At 45.3% G+C, this 16,491-nt stretch overlaps 1 protein-coding gene and 1 long non-coding RNA gene across 6 annotated transcripts in view; both read right to left on the reverse strand.

The window, feature by feature from the left end:
- LOC135113748 (uncharacterized) overlaps positions 1-3,160 on the reverse strand; it is a 55,844-nt gene extending 52,684 nt beyond the window's left edge. Inside the window, exon 1 of one of the 2 annotated variants that reach the window (XR_010274975.1) lies at positions 3,056-3,160. This is a non-coding gene — a long non-coding RNA (uncharacterized LOC135113748). The remainder of the gene's footprint in view (positions 1-3,055) is intronic. The other variant, XR_010274977.1, reaches the window with a different exon arrangement.
- Positions 3,161-3,576: 416 nt separating this feature from the next.
- LOC135113749 (B-cell receptor CD22-like) overlaps positions 3,577-16,491 on the reverse strand; it is a 158,555-nt gene continuing 145,640 nt past the window's right edge. For 2 of the 4 annotated variants that reach the window (XM_064029321.1, XM_064029320.1), the window contains 5 exons: positions 14,780-14,851; positions 12,444-12,577; positions 10,956-11,774; positions 9,828-10,349; positions 3,577-7,638 (listed from right to left, as the gene is read on the reverse strand). In XM_064029321.1, coding sequence (XP_063885391.1) covers positions 9,831-10,349; positions 10,956-11,774; positions 12,444-12,577; positions 14,780-14,851 — 1,544 coding nt within the window. In that variant the 3' untranslated portion in view covers positions 3,577-7,638; positions 9,828-9,830. The remainder of the gene's footprint in view (positions 7,639-9,827; positions 10,350-10,955; positions 11,775-12,443; positions 12,578-14,779; positions 14,852-16,491) is intronic. The other 2 variants (XM_064029323.1, XM_064029322.1) reach the window with 1 other exon arrangement.

A 16,491-nucleotide genomic window follows, 5' to 3' on the forward strand; every position in this document is an offset into this window, starting at 1 on the left:
ACCTTTTCACGATGCCAAGATTCTAGTCTCTCTCTCTCTCTCTCTCTCTCTCTCTCTCTCTCTCTCTCTCTCTCTCTCTCTCTCTCTCTCTCTCTCTCTCCATGTTGTCTCCTCTCCCTACTTCCTTCGTTCTTCTGTCTCCACCCTCTTTCTATCTTTTCCTTCATAATTATCATTCCGTCCATTTCCTCTTCCATTTCTCTCATTGTAGGTTTGATATAGTCCCAACAAACAACACAGTAAGGAACAACTGGTCTGCTGCTGCTACTTGTTTCTCCTTATGATCTGTTTCGTCTTCCTTTCCTGTTTTCCAAGTTATCATCTCCTTCTTTCCTCAGTCTACTCTTCTTCTTCTTCCATTTATCCTTAGTCTGATTCTAAATATATTGTTCTCTACTCGTCTCCTCCTCTTGTTCTTTCTTGCTCTCTTTCCCCATCCTCTCCGTTGCAAAACCATAATTGATTTGCATACCTATTTCTTCTTCTCCTCTTTCTATGTTCTTCTACGCACCTTAATCTACCATTCCTTTAATTTTCTCTTATGGTCCTTTTCCCTTTTTCTTCCCATTCTTATCCCTCTACATATTTAATTTTTCATCGCTTTCCTTTTTATCTTATCGTCCTATTTACTTTTTCATTCTTTCTTGCTGTCTCTTAATCTTCCATTCCTTTTCTTTTCTCTTGTCTTCTTATTCCCACTGGCACCCTTTTCTCTTATCGTTCTGTATTCTTTCCTTCCCATTCTTATCCATCTGCATCTCTTATTCTTTTATTTCTTATCTTTTATCTTCATATACACTTTCCTTCCTATTCTTATCCATCTTCTCTTAATCTTCTATTTCTTATCTTTTCTCTTATTGTCTTATTCCCTTTCCTTTCCATTCTCATCCATTCTCATGCGTCTCTTATTCTCCTATTCCATATCTTTTTTGTTATCGTCCTATACTCTTCTCTTCTCATTCATATTCATCTTACTCCCTTAAACTCCTATTCCTTATCTTTTCTCTTATTGTCCTGTTTCTTTTCTTTTCTTATCCATCTGCTTCTCTTAATCTTCTATTCCTGTTCATTTCTCCTATCGTCCTATCAATTTTCCATTCCCATGACAACCCTTTTCACTGTCCCATCCTCGTCCCTCTCCGCTCTCCGCTCCGTGACGTGTAGTGATGATCTTCATTAATGGACTATGTAATTATCAGGTCATTGGCACAGCTATTTCGCGGTCGTCAGCTCTGTCGCGATGATAATGACTCCCTCGTGCTAAATCATTGGGTTAATTAACATACCTTCCACTCCCTCCCTTCCTTTCCCTTCCCTACCCTCCCCCAAAGTGCACTCTCCCTCCCCATCTTCTCCCTCCATTCACATTATCATGGTTTAATTTTATCATTTGTCTTCCCCCCTCATTTTTTTTGTTTTTTCTTCTTTTTGAAAGTTTTGGATTACATGAACTCCTTTACTATTTTATTTTTCTATTTTTCCTTTTGCTTAAATTGCCAATCTCGTTTTACTTTTTGTTTGTTGGTTTTCGCTCGTAACTTGTGCTTGATTATTCCATTTCTTGATATCGTCTATTGTTACCTACCTTCTTTTCCTCTTATTTCTTTCATATCCTAAGTTTAATTATAGTTTTCCCTTTATTTTTTCATCAGTTTTTAAGTTGGCACTACATTTCATTTAAACAAATTTCTAAACACTGCAAAAATACCCTGGTTTCTTTCTTTTTTTTTTTTTTATCCTCCACTTTCTCTCTCTCTCCGCCAATGTTTGTATCTCGACCTCAACATTTCCAGCAAAGAACAGCCCACAATGGCACAGTTTGCACGATCATCACCATTCATTCCACGCTCCTCCTCGCTGCCTTGATGCTCGCCTTTCAAGAACACGCTAAGCCCCTCGCGAATTCATGACTCCTTTTTTCTGACATTCTTTAGCGTCACTCAGAACCTCAAAGGCACGATGACACTTCTCCGGCTCCCACTCCCCTACTTGTGGTCCTCGCTCCCACGCTCTCCTTCCTTGTGAGGGTATGAAATGTAATGCAGGAGGAGGAGGAGGAGAGTGTAGTGCAGATGGTTGAATGGTGGGGAAGGAAAGGGGTAGGATAATGAAGGTGGAGGTGTAGAGAGTGAGAGAGAAATTGCAGAGATGGAGGGAAGAAAGAACTCATGGGGAGGGTCATGGATGGAGGGTGAGGGAAGGAAAAGGAAGTAGAGATGGAGAGGGAGGAGGAAGGAGCTACAAGTAAGGGGTGGAGGATGAGTGAGGGTAGGAAAAGAAGGAAAAGGAGGGGATGGAAGTGAAGGAGCAGGGTAGGAAGAGGTGGCAGAGGAGGTGGGGAGTAAGGAGGAGAGGAGTCAGAGGAAGAAGTGGAGGTGTAGAGGGAGGTAGAGAGGAAAGTGGAGGACAACCAGAGGAGGAAAGGGAGGTGGCGAGGAAGGAGTGTGGGGCAGAGGTGGGAGAGATAGGAGCGGGGGGCCAGAGGAGAGGGAGGAGGTGAGAAAGAGGAGGAGCAAGAGGTGGAGAGGAAGGAGGGGAAGCAGAGGTGAAGAATGAGGTGGAGGAGGAGGAGGTGGGGGGGAAGTAATGGAGGGAAGCCAGAGGTGGGGGAGGAGGTGGAACAAGTTTTTGATGGCGTAACAGGGTAATCGAACGCCTACAGTTTACGTCAGAGCCTCGGAGCGTCGTCCCTGCGGAGAGCGTGGCAGACTGACGCACGCTGCCTGAAGGGAACAGCGAGCCACTAGCTTCGAAGCTTCGCACTAAAATCAGTCCCCGTGTTCAATATTTATGCATTTACGTCACTTTTTTTTTTTTTTTAACTCAGCTTCTCTTACATCCTACCGTGAATATCCTGATTTATTGAAAAAGAACATTAAGCACAATACCAGCTAAGTATTTGAATTTAATGTAGCTCGATATTTAAGTTCCCTATTTCTCATTAGTTCACTACCAACAAATGTTCTACTGCGCCGCTTGTCACCACAGTACACTTCAATACACCAACACAGGGCCCTTCAGAATACTTAATGAACTTTTAAAACCATGTACTAACCACTCCATGACTCACTGAATATCCTTGTGCCCCGCTGGAAGCCGTCACACGCCCGCTACTCACTATCGCCGACAATGTACTGAGGGAAGGTTGCCTGGTGCCCGCTGGATGGATGTGGGGTGAGGCAGGTGGGCGGAACAGCCATGGAAGATGACACTCGTTTCCTTGCTAACCAGTGTTTCTGTTATGTTGGTATACTAAGTGCTTTAATGTAAATTCAGTGATTATTAACAAAGTAAAGTTTGTTGAGGTGCAATAATTTTTATTTATTTATTTATTTATTTTTTTTTTTGTGTGTGTGGTTTTTATGAACAGTGAACTGATGTCTCGCCAAAAATCACTCAGGAGAGACGCAGCCTGCACCCGTCCTTCCAGTCACCTGATCTTTGAATTAGTGTATCCCTGAACAATTTTGAGCCGAGGCGCTGTCAGTATGTGCGTGAGGGCGTGTAAACATCACAGGTATTGTTGAATGAAAATCTGTCATGCATGATTAAGTAAAGGATTACAGAAACAGCGCGGACATAGTCATTTTATTTCTTTTTACAGAAAATATCAATCGTTGCCAATCCAGGATGAAAAGCTTACTGACCAAGGAAAGCACAAATAAAAATGCTAAAAAGTTAGGTATATGTGTATTAATAATAATTTATTTTTCCACTTCGCCTTGGCAACAGACAAACCCGACAATAACAACATGGCGGCCTCGCGTTGCCCTCACGAGATGTTGAATCACATGCTCAGAGGATTGGCCAAATACACAACGGTTTAGTACGTAGTTAATTTCATCTTTTCTCTCTCTCTGTACAAACATAACAATCCCTGCGTTCTATATATACCCTACTGTGACTAGCTAGAGTGAACGTTTAGTGTGTGCTCTCTTAGACAATGATCTTTCCCTCGCTGCCTTCCGACGCGAGCCAAGAATGAGAAAAGATACGAAAGAAAGTAAGGAATAATTAACATATGTAATGGTAACTGACACACCTTGACTGACAACATTGGGTTCCGGTGGGAGGGAGAAAAACAAATTCCCACACGCTGAATTGGCGGACACACAGGTAGTAACGAAGACATTCTCAATTCACTACAGCAACGGAAGGAAGAAACAAGGGTGGGGCTTCCGAGGAGTACAATGTATTGGACATGTCGCGCTACAGTAATAATTTATTAACATTTTGATATGTAAAGAATCATCCTGAAGAAAGAAGACAAAAATCAGAAATCAAATTATTCCATACACGAAAAGACTTGAAATTGAAAAAAAAGGGAAGCAAGGTAGGGGATACTTTTTGAAAATTGAATTCAGTAGCATTACCAATAGTGACCAATAGAAAAGCATGTTACTGAGCCGCAGGAAAAGGTGCAGCAATACTGTTTCCCATTCGCTAGCATGGACGTGAGGAACAAATGAAAGATTCCTAATATTAGCAGAGGAGAAAGCCCGAGTCCCGCTGCTTCCTCCGGGCTCTGCAACGCGGCGCTGGGCTTGGACGAATACCTAAGAACATGGCGAGCAAGTCAATTTTTTCTTCTCTCGACGAGGTTTTGTGCAGTGACCGTGAGCCTCGTCCGCCGCTGTAGAAGACGGGGTTGGTTAGGTTGGTTTGTTTTTTACGATTAATTTTGGTTCTATTTGCCGCCTCAGGTTTTGGTTATAGTAGTAATTATATGAGTTATCACAAGTGGTCACAAAGTCTCACATATATACACGTTCTCTTGAGGTCTAAAGCGCTTCATTAAAATCTAGACAGAGCTCTTAAAAAAACGAATGTATGTATATCTTAAACGTTTTAATTATTTTCTCTGCAACACTGGCTTGACACCTACAGAAATTCGACAATAATAATATACGTTTTTCTTTCTCTATACAATAGGCACCTTTCAATTTCTCTTTATACCTTACACTAAACTAGAAACATTTACTGGGACTATGATGTAAGCTAGGAGAGCCAACGGGCTACACGTAGGGTATGTACAAAGCTGATGCCGTGCTGCCTTGAGGGAGGCTCGCGGGGAGGCTGCGGCCCCCCACACTCGCGGGATGCTTGGCAGTAGTAAGTCTCGCGGTGGTTCTCATTTATCAACGAAACAAACATTATGACGCAAAATACTCCACACTCACTGACTCAGGAGCGTGGCGGGTGTGTTGAGGCTGGTCCTCGTTGGCGGCAGAACGTTCACTGCCCTGCGTCGGCGAGGAGCCGCCTCCGCCTCGCAGCCCTGGCGAGTCTCCCTCAAGGGAGTGAACACTCCTCACTAGTCCGCTCACCTGGACGACTTTCAAGGCAGGACCCCCTCGCACGGAGGCTCCGAGTGACGACTTAAAAATCAAGAAAACTAAAAAAAATTGTAGTTCTGGCAGGCCGCCGGTCACCGGCCACCGCGCCAGGGGCTCTGAGTCAACACTGTGAACCTGGACTAACAACTCGCGAGCCCCATCAGCGGCGTGCGGCGGGGCCGGGGAGCACCGGGGACGGGGGCGACCGGCCGCCGCCCGTGTGTCTCAGGGGCGACGCGCCCGAGAGCAGCGCGAGGCGGGGCGGGTCGTCTGCCTCCCTCTGACCCTTGAAGCTTTGAGTTATGTATCTTTGGCTCGCGTGACTGGCTCCCCCTAGAGATGTGTGTGTGTGTGTGTGTGTGTGTGTGTGTGTGTGTGTGTGTGTGTGTGTGTGTGTGTGTGTGTGTGTGTGTGTGTGTGTGTGTGTGTGTGTGCACTATTGTAGCTAACCACCCTCTCCTCATAAAAAGAATGTTAATAAAAAAGAATACAGGACTGCTCCCTCATTGGGCCGCGGGGGTGGCGGCAGAGGGGCGCTAGCAATATCACGTCATGTCGGGGCTTGAGAATGTGTCTGTTCCTCCTATGAGGGCCTCTGTAGAAAACAGGTGAAGGTTACACTGCTCTGCCCTCGAAGCTGCCCGGCTTCAGCTCAGCTTCAGCGCCCCCGTGTTCTTGTGTCTTCCTCCCTCACTTTCTTTTGACCCTCGGCCTGTGTTTCTCTAGTGCACTGACCGGTCATCTCAGTCACGGCGGCACGAACCACGAGGAAGAGCGAGGTTCGCGGAGGCTCCTGATGGCGACCAACAGACTGGAAGAACACGGCCGAAGGTGAAGCGTGTCCCGTCCATCCTAGTTTTCTTTCATGACACAAGCACCCGACACACCACACTGGACGCTTTTAGAGGGAGAAACTCAATTACTAAAAGCTTATCAATATCTTCACTGGCGGGGAAGTGCACGCGTACTCCACCTTTACATCCCCGACGGTGCTACAGGTTACCAGTGACTCGTGACTCGTGCTTCTTCACTATTTACACTGCATGGAAGAACAGCAGACGCGCCCCGTGGTGGTGTTGACAGACTACCAGGATGTCCCAGAGGAGAGGGCGAGTCGCACACAACCCCAGAGAACCCCACACCCCTAACACATCCCCAGAACCCTCAAAATGTTTCTATCTACTTTTCCCTCCCCCCAAAATCAGCCCGAAAACTCTCCACAACCACTGGTCTTCAAGGATAAAAGGTTTCCATTATTTTTTCTATCACTCGACGACGCGACTTGAATCATTGTTTTTTTTTTTTTCAAGAAGTGTATCTCGTAGAAACAACACTGGGTTTATCTTACACTAGTAGTGCGTCAAACAGCCTCTGTGAGAACAACAAGCACTTGGCGCCCCTTCAACATCGCCCAACAAAACGCAGAAGAGGGACTCACCGAGGACATGGCAACCCGGAGATCCTTTCGTGGCCGGCAACCGAACCTCTTCTTTTTGACTTTTAAGGAGGATGTGACCATTATAAAGCGTCTGATTCCGTGGTGAGGAATTCGGTTGAGGCACGTAAGGGTTTCAAGGGTTGGGTAACGCCCTTGTTATGGAGGGATGTTGGTCAGCTCGGCCCAACGTGGCACCGACCGGTAGGAGGCGACTTCCACCGAGTGTTCTTTGGTCTCTGTGGGTTTCTCGGCGCCTCCACGACGTCACAGCACTAGCAGGAGGTATAGCTTTGCCCTTCACACTTTGCTACCTTGCTTTGTTTTTACCAGCTTCTGTTATTTCCGTAAACCTGATTTTTTTTCTTCATCTCTCCTGTGCCTCTGTTATCCATTGTTCCTCTGCGGTTAACTTTTCCATTTCTCCAGTTGGACCTCATTCTTTTCGCTCATTTTTCCTTCCCTTCCCTTTCTCTCGCAGTTCTTCACCTGGTCTTGTATTCCTCGTTCCCGCAGGTGTTCATTTACAAAGAACCTTCATCTACCACTCGTGTTTCAACTCTACACACCAGGAAAAAAAAAGAGAGAATATCCAACTTTATTCACTCATTTCTCGTTTTCTCTCCAAGATCCTCCTGCGGTCCTGCACGTAATCCTCTCTTCTTCCCGCTGGTCCCTTCCTCCCGCTCACTACTTCTTCCTTGGAGGGCGGACAGGCACACCTTTCATTTCAGCCTCCTGCTCGGCCTTCTTCTCCTCGGCGTTGGAGACTGAGGCAGCCTTGTAGGGGATGGGTCCATAGTTGTAGGTGGCGTAGTCTACGTCAGCATACTCCATGTCACCCCCGTCCAGGCTGGATTTGAAGGGCTGTAGGGAAGAAGAAGGAGATAAGAATGCTGTTGGTGAAGAGAAACTAAAGAAAGGCTGTGAGGGTGAAAGTGACAAGGAGAAATGAGGGAGAGGGAAGTGATAAGGATGCTAAAGATGACTGGGAGAAACAAACGAAGAAAAAAAAAAGAAATGTGAGAAGCTAAAGGATAAGAAGGAACGAAGGAGAGAAGAGATAAGGTGCAAAAGTTGATGAAAAACAAAAGAGGAAGGCAGTAAGGATAAAGATGGCAAGGAGACAGAAGAGGAGAGATAAGGAGTGAAGAGAAACCTGAGGGAGAGTATAGTGATGAAGGTGGTGGGGAGAAAAGAGGAAGACGGAAGTGATAAGGATGCTAGAGATCATTTGGAACAACAAACGAGAAAAAAAAATAAAAAAGGAAAGAGAAACTAAAGGGTAAAATAGAAAGATAAGGCACGCGGATTTGGTTTTCCAGTCTCCGCTCCCAAAGGCAAGTGGAGTAGTATATAAATATGGGAGAAATACCCACTCGTGCTGTCCTACGCGGGAAAACAAAAACATCAGAGAGGGAGAACCAAATGTCCAATACTCCTCTGCTGAAAGTGCTTTAAAATCGTGATGGACAAAGGATGGTTTTAGGAATGGAATTGACGTGCAGGTAATAAAAAAAAAAAAAAAAGTATGAAGGGAGGATTGCAAAATTCAAGCAAAAAGGCATGTGGGGGAATCATACATTGCACTTCTGCCTGGTTTTGAGAAGAACAGAGTGACATGACATGAAATCTGAAAAACGATCAATTAATTTCGTTTATTATTCCCGACGTTATTATTGTTACTTACGTCACTGGTGCTGAACTTGTGATAAAAAAAAAATATGACAAACTGAAATTCATATTTTTATTTGAAACTAGAACGCACAGGAAAGTTTAAGGTGATGGTATATTTTTAAGACTAAAAGAAAGGAAAAAAAAAATGGCGGGCACAGTCAGTGACAAGAGAAAGAAGATGAAGAGGAGGAGGAGAAGCAGGAGGAGGAAGAGGGACGCTACCGAATAGATTTCCTATTTTTTTTTAAAGGAAAGGGGAACGAGATGCAAAATTTCCACTCAGACGCAATTCTCATCTGGTTTTCCAAAGACACGACCAAGATAAATGAAAAAAAGACCATTTATATCAAATAACAATAATAATAAACAAAGGCAGAATGATATTACGAAAAAAAAAAAAAACAGAAATCACAAGTCAGTTCCCATCCACACAATTTCAGAATCAAATGAAAAATGATTGAGGGAAAACCCAGACAGGTCTCATCTCTCCCTACATTCAAGACCTTCAGTTTAATCGAGGGTGTGGTCGGGCGTGGCGGGAGGCGACCTGCGGTGTTATCACAGTATAGGGACACTCCCCCCTTCACCTACACCTCCCTCACCCACGCCCCGCCTACACCCTCACCCACGCCTGCTAAGTCAATATGCTAATGTAGTTATAAAGGGGAGCAGCAGGCGGGCCGTAAGTGACATTCAAAGGCTGTCTGATATATGGAGTCAAGGGAGGGAGGAAGGGAGGGATGGAGAGAGAGAGAGAGAGAGAGAGAGAGAGAGAGAGAGAGAGAGAGAGAGAGAGAGAGAGAGAGAGAGAGAGAGAGAGAGAGAGAGAGAGAGAGAGAGAGAGAGAGAGAGAGAGAGAGAGAGAGAGAGAGAGAGAGAGAGAGAGGATGAGGGGTGATCGTTCTGAAGTGGTAGAGGGCAAAGGGAAGCTTATTGGAGTACTTTGCACTACAGTGGTGGTGGTGGTAGTAGTAGTAGTAGTAGTAGTAATAGTAGTAACTGTATTACCAGCAGAAGTAGTAGAAACAATAATGATAATAATAATAATAATAATAATAATAATAATAATAATAATAATAATAATAATAATAATAATAATAATAATCTATCTGACACAAGACGCACACGACATTCAAAATAAACAATAAATAAACTGATATACTCGTACATACTACTCAATGTATACTTACTTTTTTACTTACATGTTCACCAGAAGGAGGGATAAAACAAAGGTAGACAGGGATACGGAAAGGGCAGGAGTGGATGAACGAATGGTCTGAATGCGCAACAAGATCGTGTGGTGTAGGAAGAAAGGATGCGGGAATGAAAACAAAGAGGGTCCCAGAAGATACCTTGAGGCACCCCCGTCAACTACAAACCTTTCAGACGTCGATCTCTTGTCCAACAACCGGCCCCTTAAACTGTAGGATGGCGTATTCAGTATTGAGATCTCTTCTGTAGTGATTCGGTTGACCATTACGAGATAAGGCGAGATCTGCATATACTACACCGGGTGGATATTTGGGTGGATGTGCCTGGGTGTTGGCGGGCTGCGGGTATGCGTGTGATTGGCTATTGGGATATGACGTGGCGGTGTGCGAATGGGTGGTGTTGGGGTATGACGTGGCAGGATGTGATTGGTTCTCCATTCTGTGCGGGAACGTGGAGGATGAAAATGACTGGCGTGAGTTGGATGATTTGGTATAAGGGACTGATGGTTGTGTCTCCTTCAGGGATGTGGATGAAGGATACTGCTTGTACAGGGAAGGATTTCTTTGGTACTGCGGCGGGTATTGGGTAGGATACTGGGTCGGGTAGTGACTGGAAGAGGGAGAGGAGGAAGAGGAGGATGAACTAGGCGTAGGATTCTGAGCCGATCCGTAGCTGCCTGTCTTTCGGTTCTGCAAACAAAGCACAACACACAGCGAGGATTAGTGTGTTAGTCACGCCAGACACTCACGAACCACATCCTCAACACTGAGTTAATGAATCAGTTAAATACATTAAACATCTACAACTACAAGAGCAACACCGACAATTCGCAACAAGACATAATTATTGTACTTTGTCGTGTATCAACAATAATTTCAAGCTACTGATTCAAGAGAGCCAGAAAGGAGCTAAAAAGCATTATAGTACAAAAACTTGCAGGAAGAGACTCACGCGGCACATACACGAGCACTGTGGCAACATAGATGCCGGTGCTCTGCTTGTGCCAGGAGGCGAAAGAGGAAAAGCGAAAAAAAGAAAGACATAAAAAAAGAATTAGACTCAAGGAAAAATTAAGGAAAAAATCAGATATATTTAAAAAATCTTCATGGATGAATGACCATCAAGGCTATGCATGAGTGTAGTTATTGGCAACACTAGTGTGTACTATGAGGGAGGGGAGGGGGAAGTGGTCTGGCCTACAGCCTGTATACAGGAGGGTGAGGGAAGGTGACTTGGGCAGCAGTGACAGGTCATTTTCCACGGGAACAAAATAAAAGAAGCACAACACAACACACCTCACACACTACAGGCTGGGGAAAGGGTGGCGGGGGTGCCCGATGAACACTCGCGCTGCCATCTGCCGCGGGCACAGAAGTCGGGAGGTTTTGGTAGGTGTGCCCACGACCGTTTGACCCGTTCCGCGGCGCCGGCACGGGGAGGCCGGTACCCGCGGGGTCATAGGTCCGCGGGTCTTGGAATCGCTCGTTGCCATGTCCGCGGGAGGGCGCGCCAGAGCGAGAGGCGCCGCTATACATGTTGTTGTTGTTGGCCTCTAGATCGGCCTGAGGCGCGGTGACCGTGAGTTTCGAGTTCTGGCTGGTCTCCACGGTGACTGTGTTGAGATCTGGCCGCGATGTGACCACGTGTCTGGTCTCAGAGGTGAACTGTGTGGTCTGTGGCGGCCCACTAGCGCCTCTGGCTTGGTCTTGGTTCTGAGTCTGATTGGGCACTGCCTTGACGGTCGGTTGTGTTTCTATCATTTGATGGCTGTCCTCGCTTGCTTTCGCCCTCGCCCGCTTCTTGCCTCCAGGCAGCCGCATCGAAAGATAGGCTGCTGTCCGGGCCAGCGGGCCCTTGGCCTGCCGGCCAGACGTACTCCTCATTGATCCATAAGACTCAGAGTTTTGTCGACGGACACCGGTGCTGGTGGCGTCCACTTTCGGGATAGAGCCCCGTCCTCCAGTCACTTTCGAGCTCTCCTCTGAGCTCGGCTTTATAAGCGTGACGTCATCTTTTCTGCTACGGGTTGACCCGTACCCCGAGGAAGCCTGCTGACTCAACTGGCTGGGCGGTCGACTGCCCATGGAGGTGCTCGCGATGTTTTCCGGGGCGTCCTGTAGCCATAAGCCTCCCCATCACTACCACACCACACTGGCGGCGGCGGACGAGCCACAACATGTCGCAAAGGCACAAAATGAGAAGTGTGAAGCTTGTCACGACAATTACTGGACTTAACTTTCTAAGGCAATGCGGCAACCATCGAAGTTTGACGCTTGCCACGTGATTCTTGTATGAGCAAGGAAACAGCCGGCGGGTATGGAACATTTTATGGAGAACACAAGAACTAATGCAGCAACAAATAATAACAAATTAACTTCCGTTAGTGCATATTGTGGCTCGCCTTACGCCTGCAACACAAAATAACAAAAGGGACAAAAATAAAGCAAGGCTGCAATGGTCACTCAACACTAGTTCAGCACAACACTGGAATTGTACATTAAAGGCTCATGCATGTTGTGATATTACCTGACCAATCTCTCTCTCTCTCTCTCTCTCTCTCTCTCTCTCTCTCTCTCTCTCTCTCTCTCTCTCTCTCTCTAAACACCCACAATCACAGCGGTCATATTAGCAATCAAATACACGATGCTCAAATTCAAGGAAACTAAAATCAAATGGACCACAATAATGACAAACTAAATCAACACAAATACACAGCAAGCAGGTAAGTACAGGTGAGTGAGTGAGGTGAACCGTGTATAGGTGCAGGTGCACTAGTGGCTTACCTTGTTAGGGGGAGCTTGCATTCCGTGGAAAGGTAGGTTCTCGTAGAAAGTCTGTTTGTTTGTGTCATCGTCGGGTGATGATGGAACTCCATTATCCTTGTGGCCAGTGGAGGGCGGTTTACTGCCTTCAGGATCTAAGGCCGAGACCAACAGGGTGGAAAAAATGTGTGAGGTTCAAATTTATCTCTATAGTCTTGTTCAAATGTAACTTGATGGATAGAGTAAGTCCTTTCCCATTCTCGACCTCCTTGTCAAGAGTTACTTAATGAACTTAGCCACTCAAGAAATTATGAGTGGTGGTTGAATGATGTAAGGCGACACTTATTGAATTTTGCTGATAAGCCCCGCCCACATCCCACAATCCTGAAACGTGGTTGGTGGCTCTCTCGCGGAGGAGGCACCTCTTTGCTTGCTGAGGGGAAAGGGGTGGGGTTTATCCGTCAAGTTAATTTGAATAGACTATAGTTACCGTCGACTCCCTTTGGTGAAGCTTGAACTAGACAGTAACTTAAGTCATGTCTGGCGAAGAAAGCAAAATAAGACTTTCTCTCTATGCTGTTTAAAATTCAACTGAAAGCAGACATGTAGATTCCGCTTTTATCAAATACACAGAAACAATGAACTTTTTAAATACTGGTGATGAAGATTTTTAGCTCAGATGAAACTCATGTAAGAAAAAAAGCGCGTAAAGAAAGAGCACTCTTCGAAAAATACTGAAAAGAAAGATAAGAAATTAAATACATGGACACATTCACAATACAAACAAGACGAAGAAAGGAAGCGCACAAAACGACACACAAGCACAGCACATACACTCACACACGCACACGCACGGACACAAACACACACGTACACACTCACACACGGACACTGAGGGTTGAGGAGCTTGACGATGAGGCAGAACAAAAGGTCAGCATTCACGGTCTGGGGCTGAAGCGAGTATCAAATGCTTAGTGGTGCTGGGAGTCACATTTAAACAGATGCGTGTGTCTCAAAAGCGAAGATTGAGAGAGGCAAACCAAATAAAGCTGTAAAATAGGAGGGAGGAAAAAAAACAAAAGAGAAAACGTAAAGATAAAATCACAATTGGGATTTATGCATCACGAAATTGCATCAAGTCGAAATTTTACGGGAAAGGGAAGGTGTGAGACGGCGGTGAGGTCGCGCCAACCCGCCAGCTCCCTTCTCTGTGCATTGCGGGAGAGATTACAGCCACGAGTGTCTTGTTTAGTGGCTCAACACTCGCAGCCAGTGAACTCAAGGCCATGAACACAGTGCAGAGAAGCGTGAACAACGAGTGAAAGCCCTTCTGGTGACCCTTGAGAAAGCACCGAGGCACTGAATGGTAATGGTAACCTCTCGCGCTCCGACTCTCCTTGTGAATTTATAAACCTTTGTTGGTGTGTTAGGAGTGTTAGTGGTTAATCAGTCATTCCTGTGTTATTATACAAGGTGCTTTTGTGAGTTACTGGTGTTACTAGACTAACTAGTTGCATCCAGAGTATGTGTTTGTGTTTCTGAGGTGTTTGTTATGTTCTTGATGCGTGTTGTACTGTTTTCAGTGTATCTATTATGTGAGTGTAAAGTGTTGGAGTATCTAAGCCTCGCCTCTTCCTGCCTGGTAAGACCTTCCTTGCTGATGTGTCGCTTTAGTGAAACCAACACGACACACGACCCAAGTGTCGAGTGTATGGCTGATGACCACACACACACACACTCACTCTCTCTCTCTCTCTCTCACACACACACACACACACACACACGTATACATCGTATGCATACACGTGCAACACACCAATACTAAAACATCTACATACAGTATCAAAACAAGTCCAGTGGAGAAAAAAAAAAAAGAACCCAGTGTGAAGTGAGGGTGTGACGGAGGGTGTGACGCAGGGAGTCTTGGCCGCAGCTCCTGACACTGACCGCTTGGTACTGACACACGAGACAGTGATTGCTATATGACATTAAATTCTTACCTAATGACCAAGAGGTGCCAAGATCAGGCGGCTAAGTCTCCAAGCGTCGATGTTTTCGAGCCAAGACTTAGGAAAGGCTTGAAATATGAAGCCTTTACGAAGCAAAATTAATGTTACTTGAACACTTTCATTGCTATATAAAGGTAAAATAGTAGGTTCAGTAAGTAAAAAAATCATGTTTAGTTGCCGCTCTAAAAAAGATGAGCAGAGCAGCATGAAAATATGACACATGATTGAATATTACGTTTTCCATTCCCATTTTATGCCTTCGTTCCTCAGTCTTGGCTTTCTTCCTCCCCCTCATTCCTCCAGTCCCTTCCACACCCTCCTGCCTCCCCATACCACCTAAACACCTACCTTGACCCGGTTTTTTTCGTTTGCGTCCCGTCGTCGAGGTCTCGTTGCTGTCTGGCTTGGTCTGTACCACGACTAAAACAGACACGGACAACACCGGACGTGACACAGAGGCACTGACAAACATACACACTCACACACTCACTCACACACTCACTCTCTCTCTCACACACACACACACACACACACACACACACACACACACACACACACACACACACACACACACACACACACACACACACACACATACGTGCAGGGTATGAGGGAGAGGTCTTCAGGAGCCACTAAGATTAACGGGACCTTCAGAGGGGAGGATGCTGGTGGCCCTGCATGGACAACAGCGGCCCTAAGTGAGTTATTGTTACTAGAAAGGAAGTGAAGTACCGGGCGGAGGGAAGGAGGATCACGAGCAGACTTAATTTTATTTCCTCGTATATGAAAGCTTTGGATGTACTCTGGCTCACCTTCACATTCAAAGAAAACATTTCTCTTATTCATGAAGACACTTTATCCTGTCTCTATTACAAAAGATGACATGATGTACTATGATTTATTGGACGCAGACATTTACACCTAGTTTTACTTTATAACATCTGAAGTGGCTGTTTTCTAATGTACTTTTGAGAGCAAGATCTCTTCGAGAACGTGACGCTAAGTAATCAACAATATCATCTCCTTGTATTTGGTATTTGGCTTGTTTTAATTTTCAAAGAGTATATCCAGAGTTTTCTTTTATATCTTTTATAATAAGCGAAGTGGAGCTTTTAAAATGCCACTCATAACTAAATATTTACAAGAACTAGAGAGTAATTACATTTACACGAAAAACGTGTCGTTCTTACCATATCACCGATAATAAATACGATGGAGTGAAGGAATACATAAAAAAGCTCAGCTTCAATGAAAGAATCCCTTGACAATTTCCTTGAATATAGAAAACTCAGTGAACGATCCGGAAATAGACAAGGCTTCTATGAATAAAAACACGAAACGTTTCTTTAACCTTCTACTTCAGTTCCTTTAAAGTCATGCAACGGATAAAGGAAAACGTGAGAAAACCGAACGATAAACAAATGGCGAAACAAACTTTAACAAAACAATTTCTTTAAACTTCTTCCGCAATTTCCTTAACTCAGGTGTGACATTAGCAGGTAATGATAACAAGCGGTCCCTGTCTTCCTCCTTTCCTCCGGCGGCTAAAAAGAGGGTTGGGTTGAGGGGGTTTCGTGGGGTTGGATTCCCCTGGACCTGCACCCCCTACGCAGCCCACACACTAACAATAGACTATCGCTGTCCGCAAGAGTGAGTTTAATCCTCCCTGAAGCAATATCCTGATAGACATGGGTTCACTGGACACAGGAAGACTCAGCTTAATGAATATTGGTGTAATTTCCCCGCCAAAGAATCACACATTTTCCCTTTTCTTTTAACCATTTTCCCAAGTGGCAAAAGAGTGGGGCAGTTTTGCTCGGGGTATGATGGCAGGGGAAAGTTTCGTTCTCTGCCTATCTCTTATTGGTTTTCGTTGGTTAGTTTTGTGCTCAGGACCTCTGCAATTGGTGGAACAGCTGTGCAGGTGGTGAGGCGTGGTGGGGGTGCAGGCGAAGCGAAAACAAGCTCCATGGAGGTCGCCAATCATTTCCCAATCAGCGTCACCTCCAGGGAGCTTTGTCTTCGGTCTAGCTTAAGCTAACTCGTGTGCTTTTAGAGAG

This window comes from Scylla paramamosain, chromosome 26, assembly GCF_035594125.1.
Source record: "Scylla paramamosain isolate STU-SP2022 chromosome 26, ASM3559412v1, whole genome shotgun sequence".
NCBI lineage: Eukaryota > Metazoa > Arthropoda > Malacostraca > Decapoda > Portunidae > Scylla > Scylla paramamosain.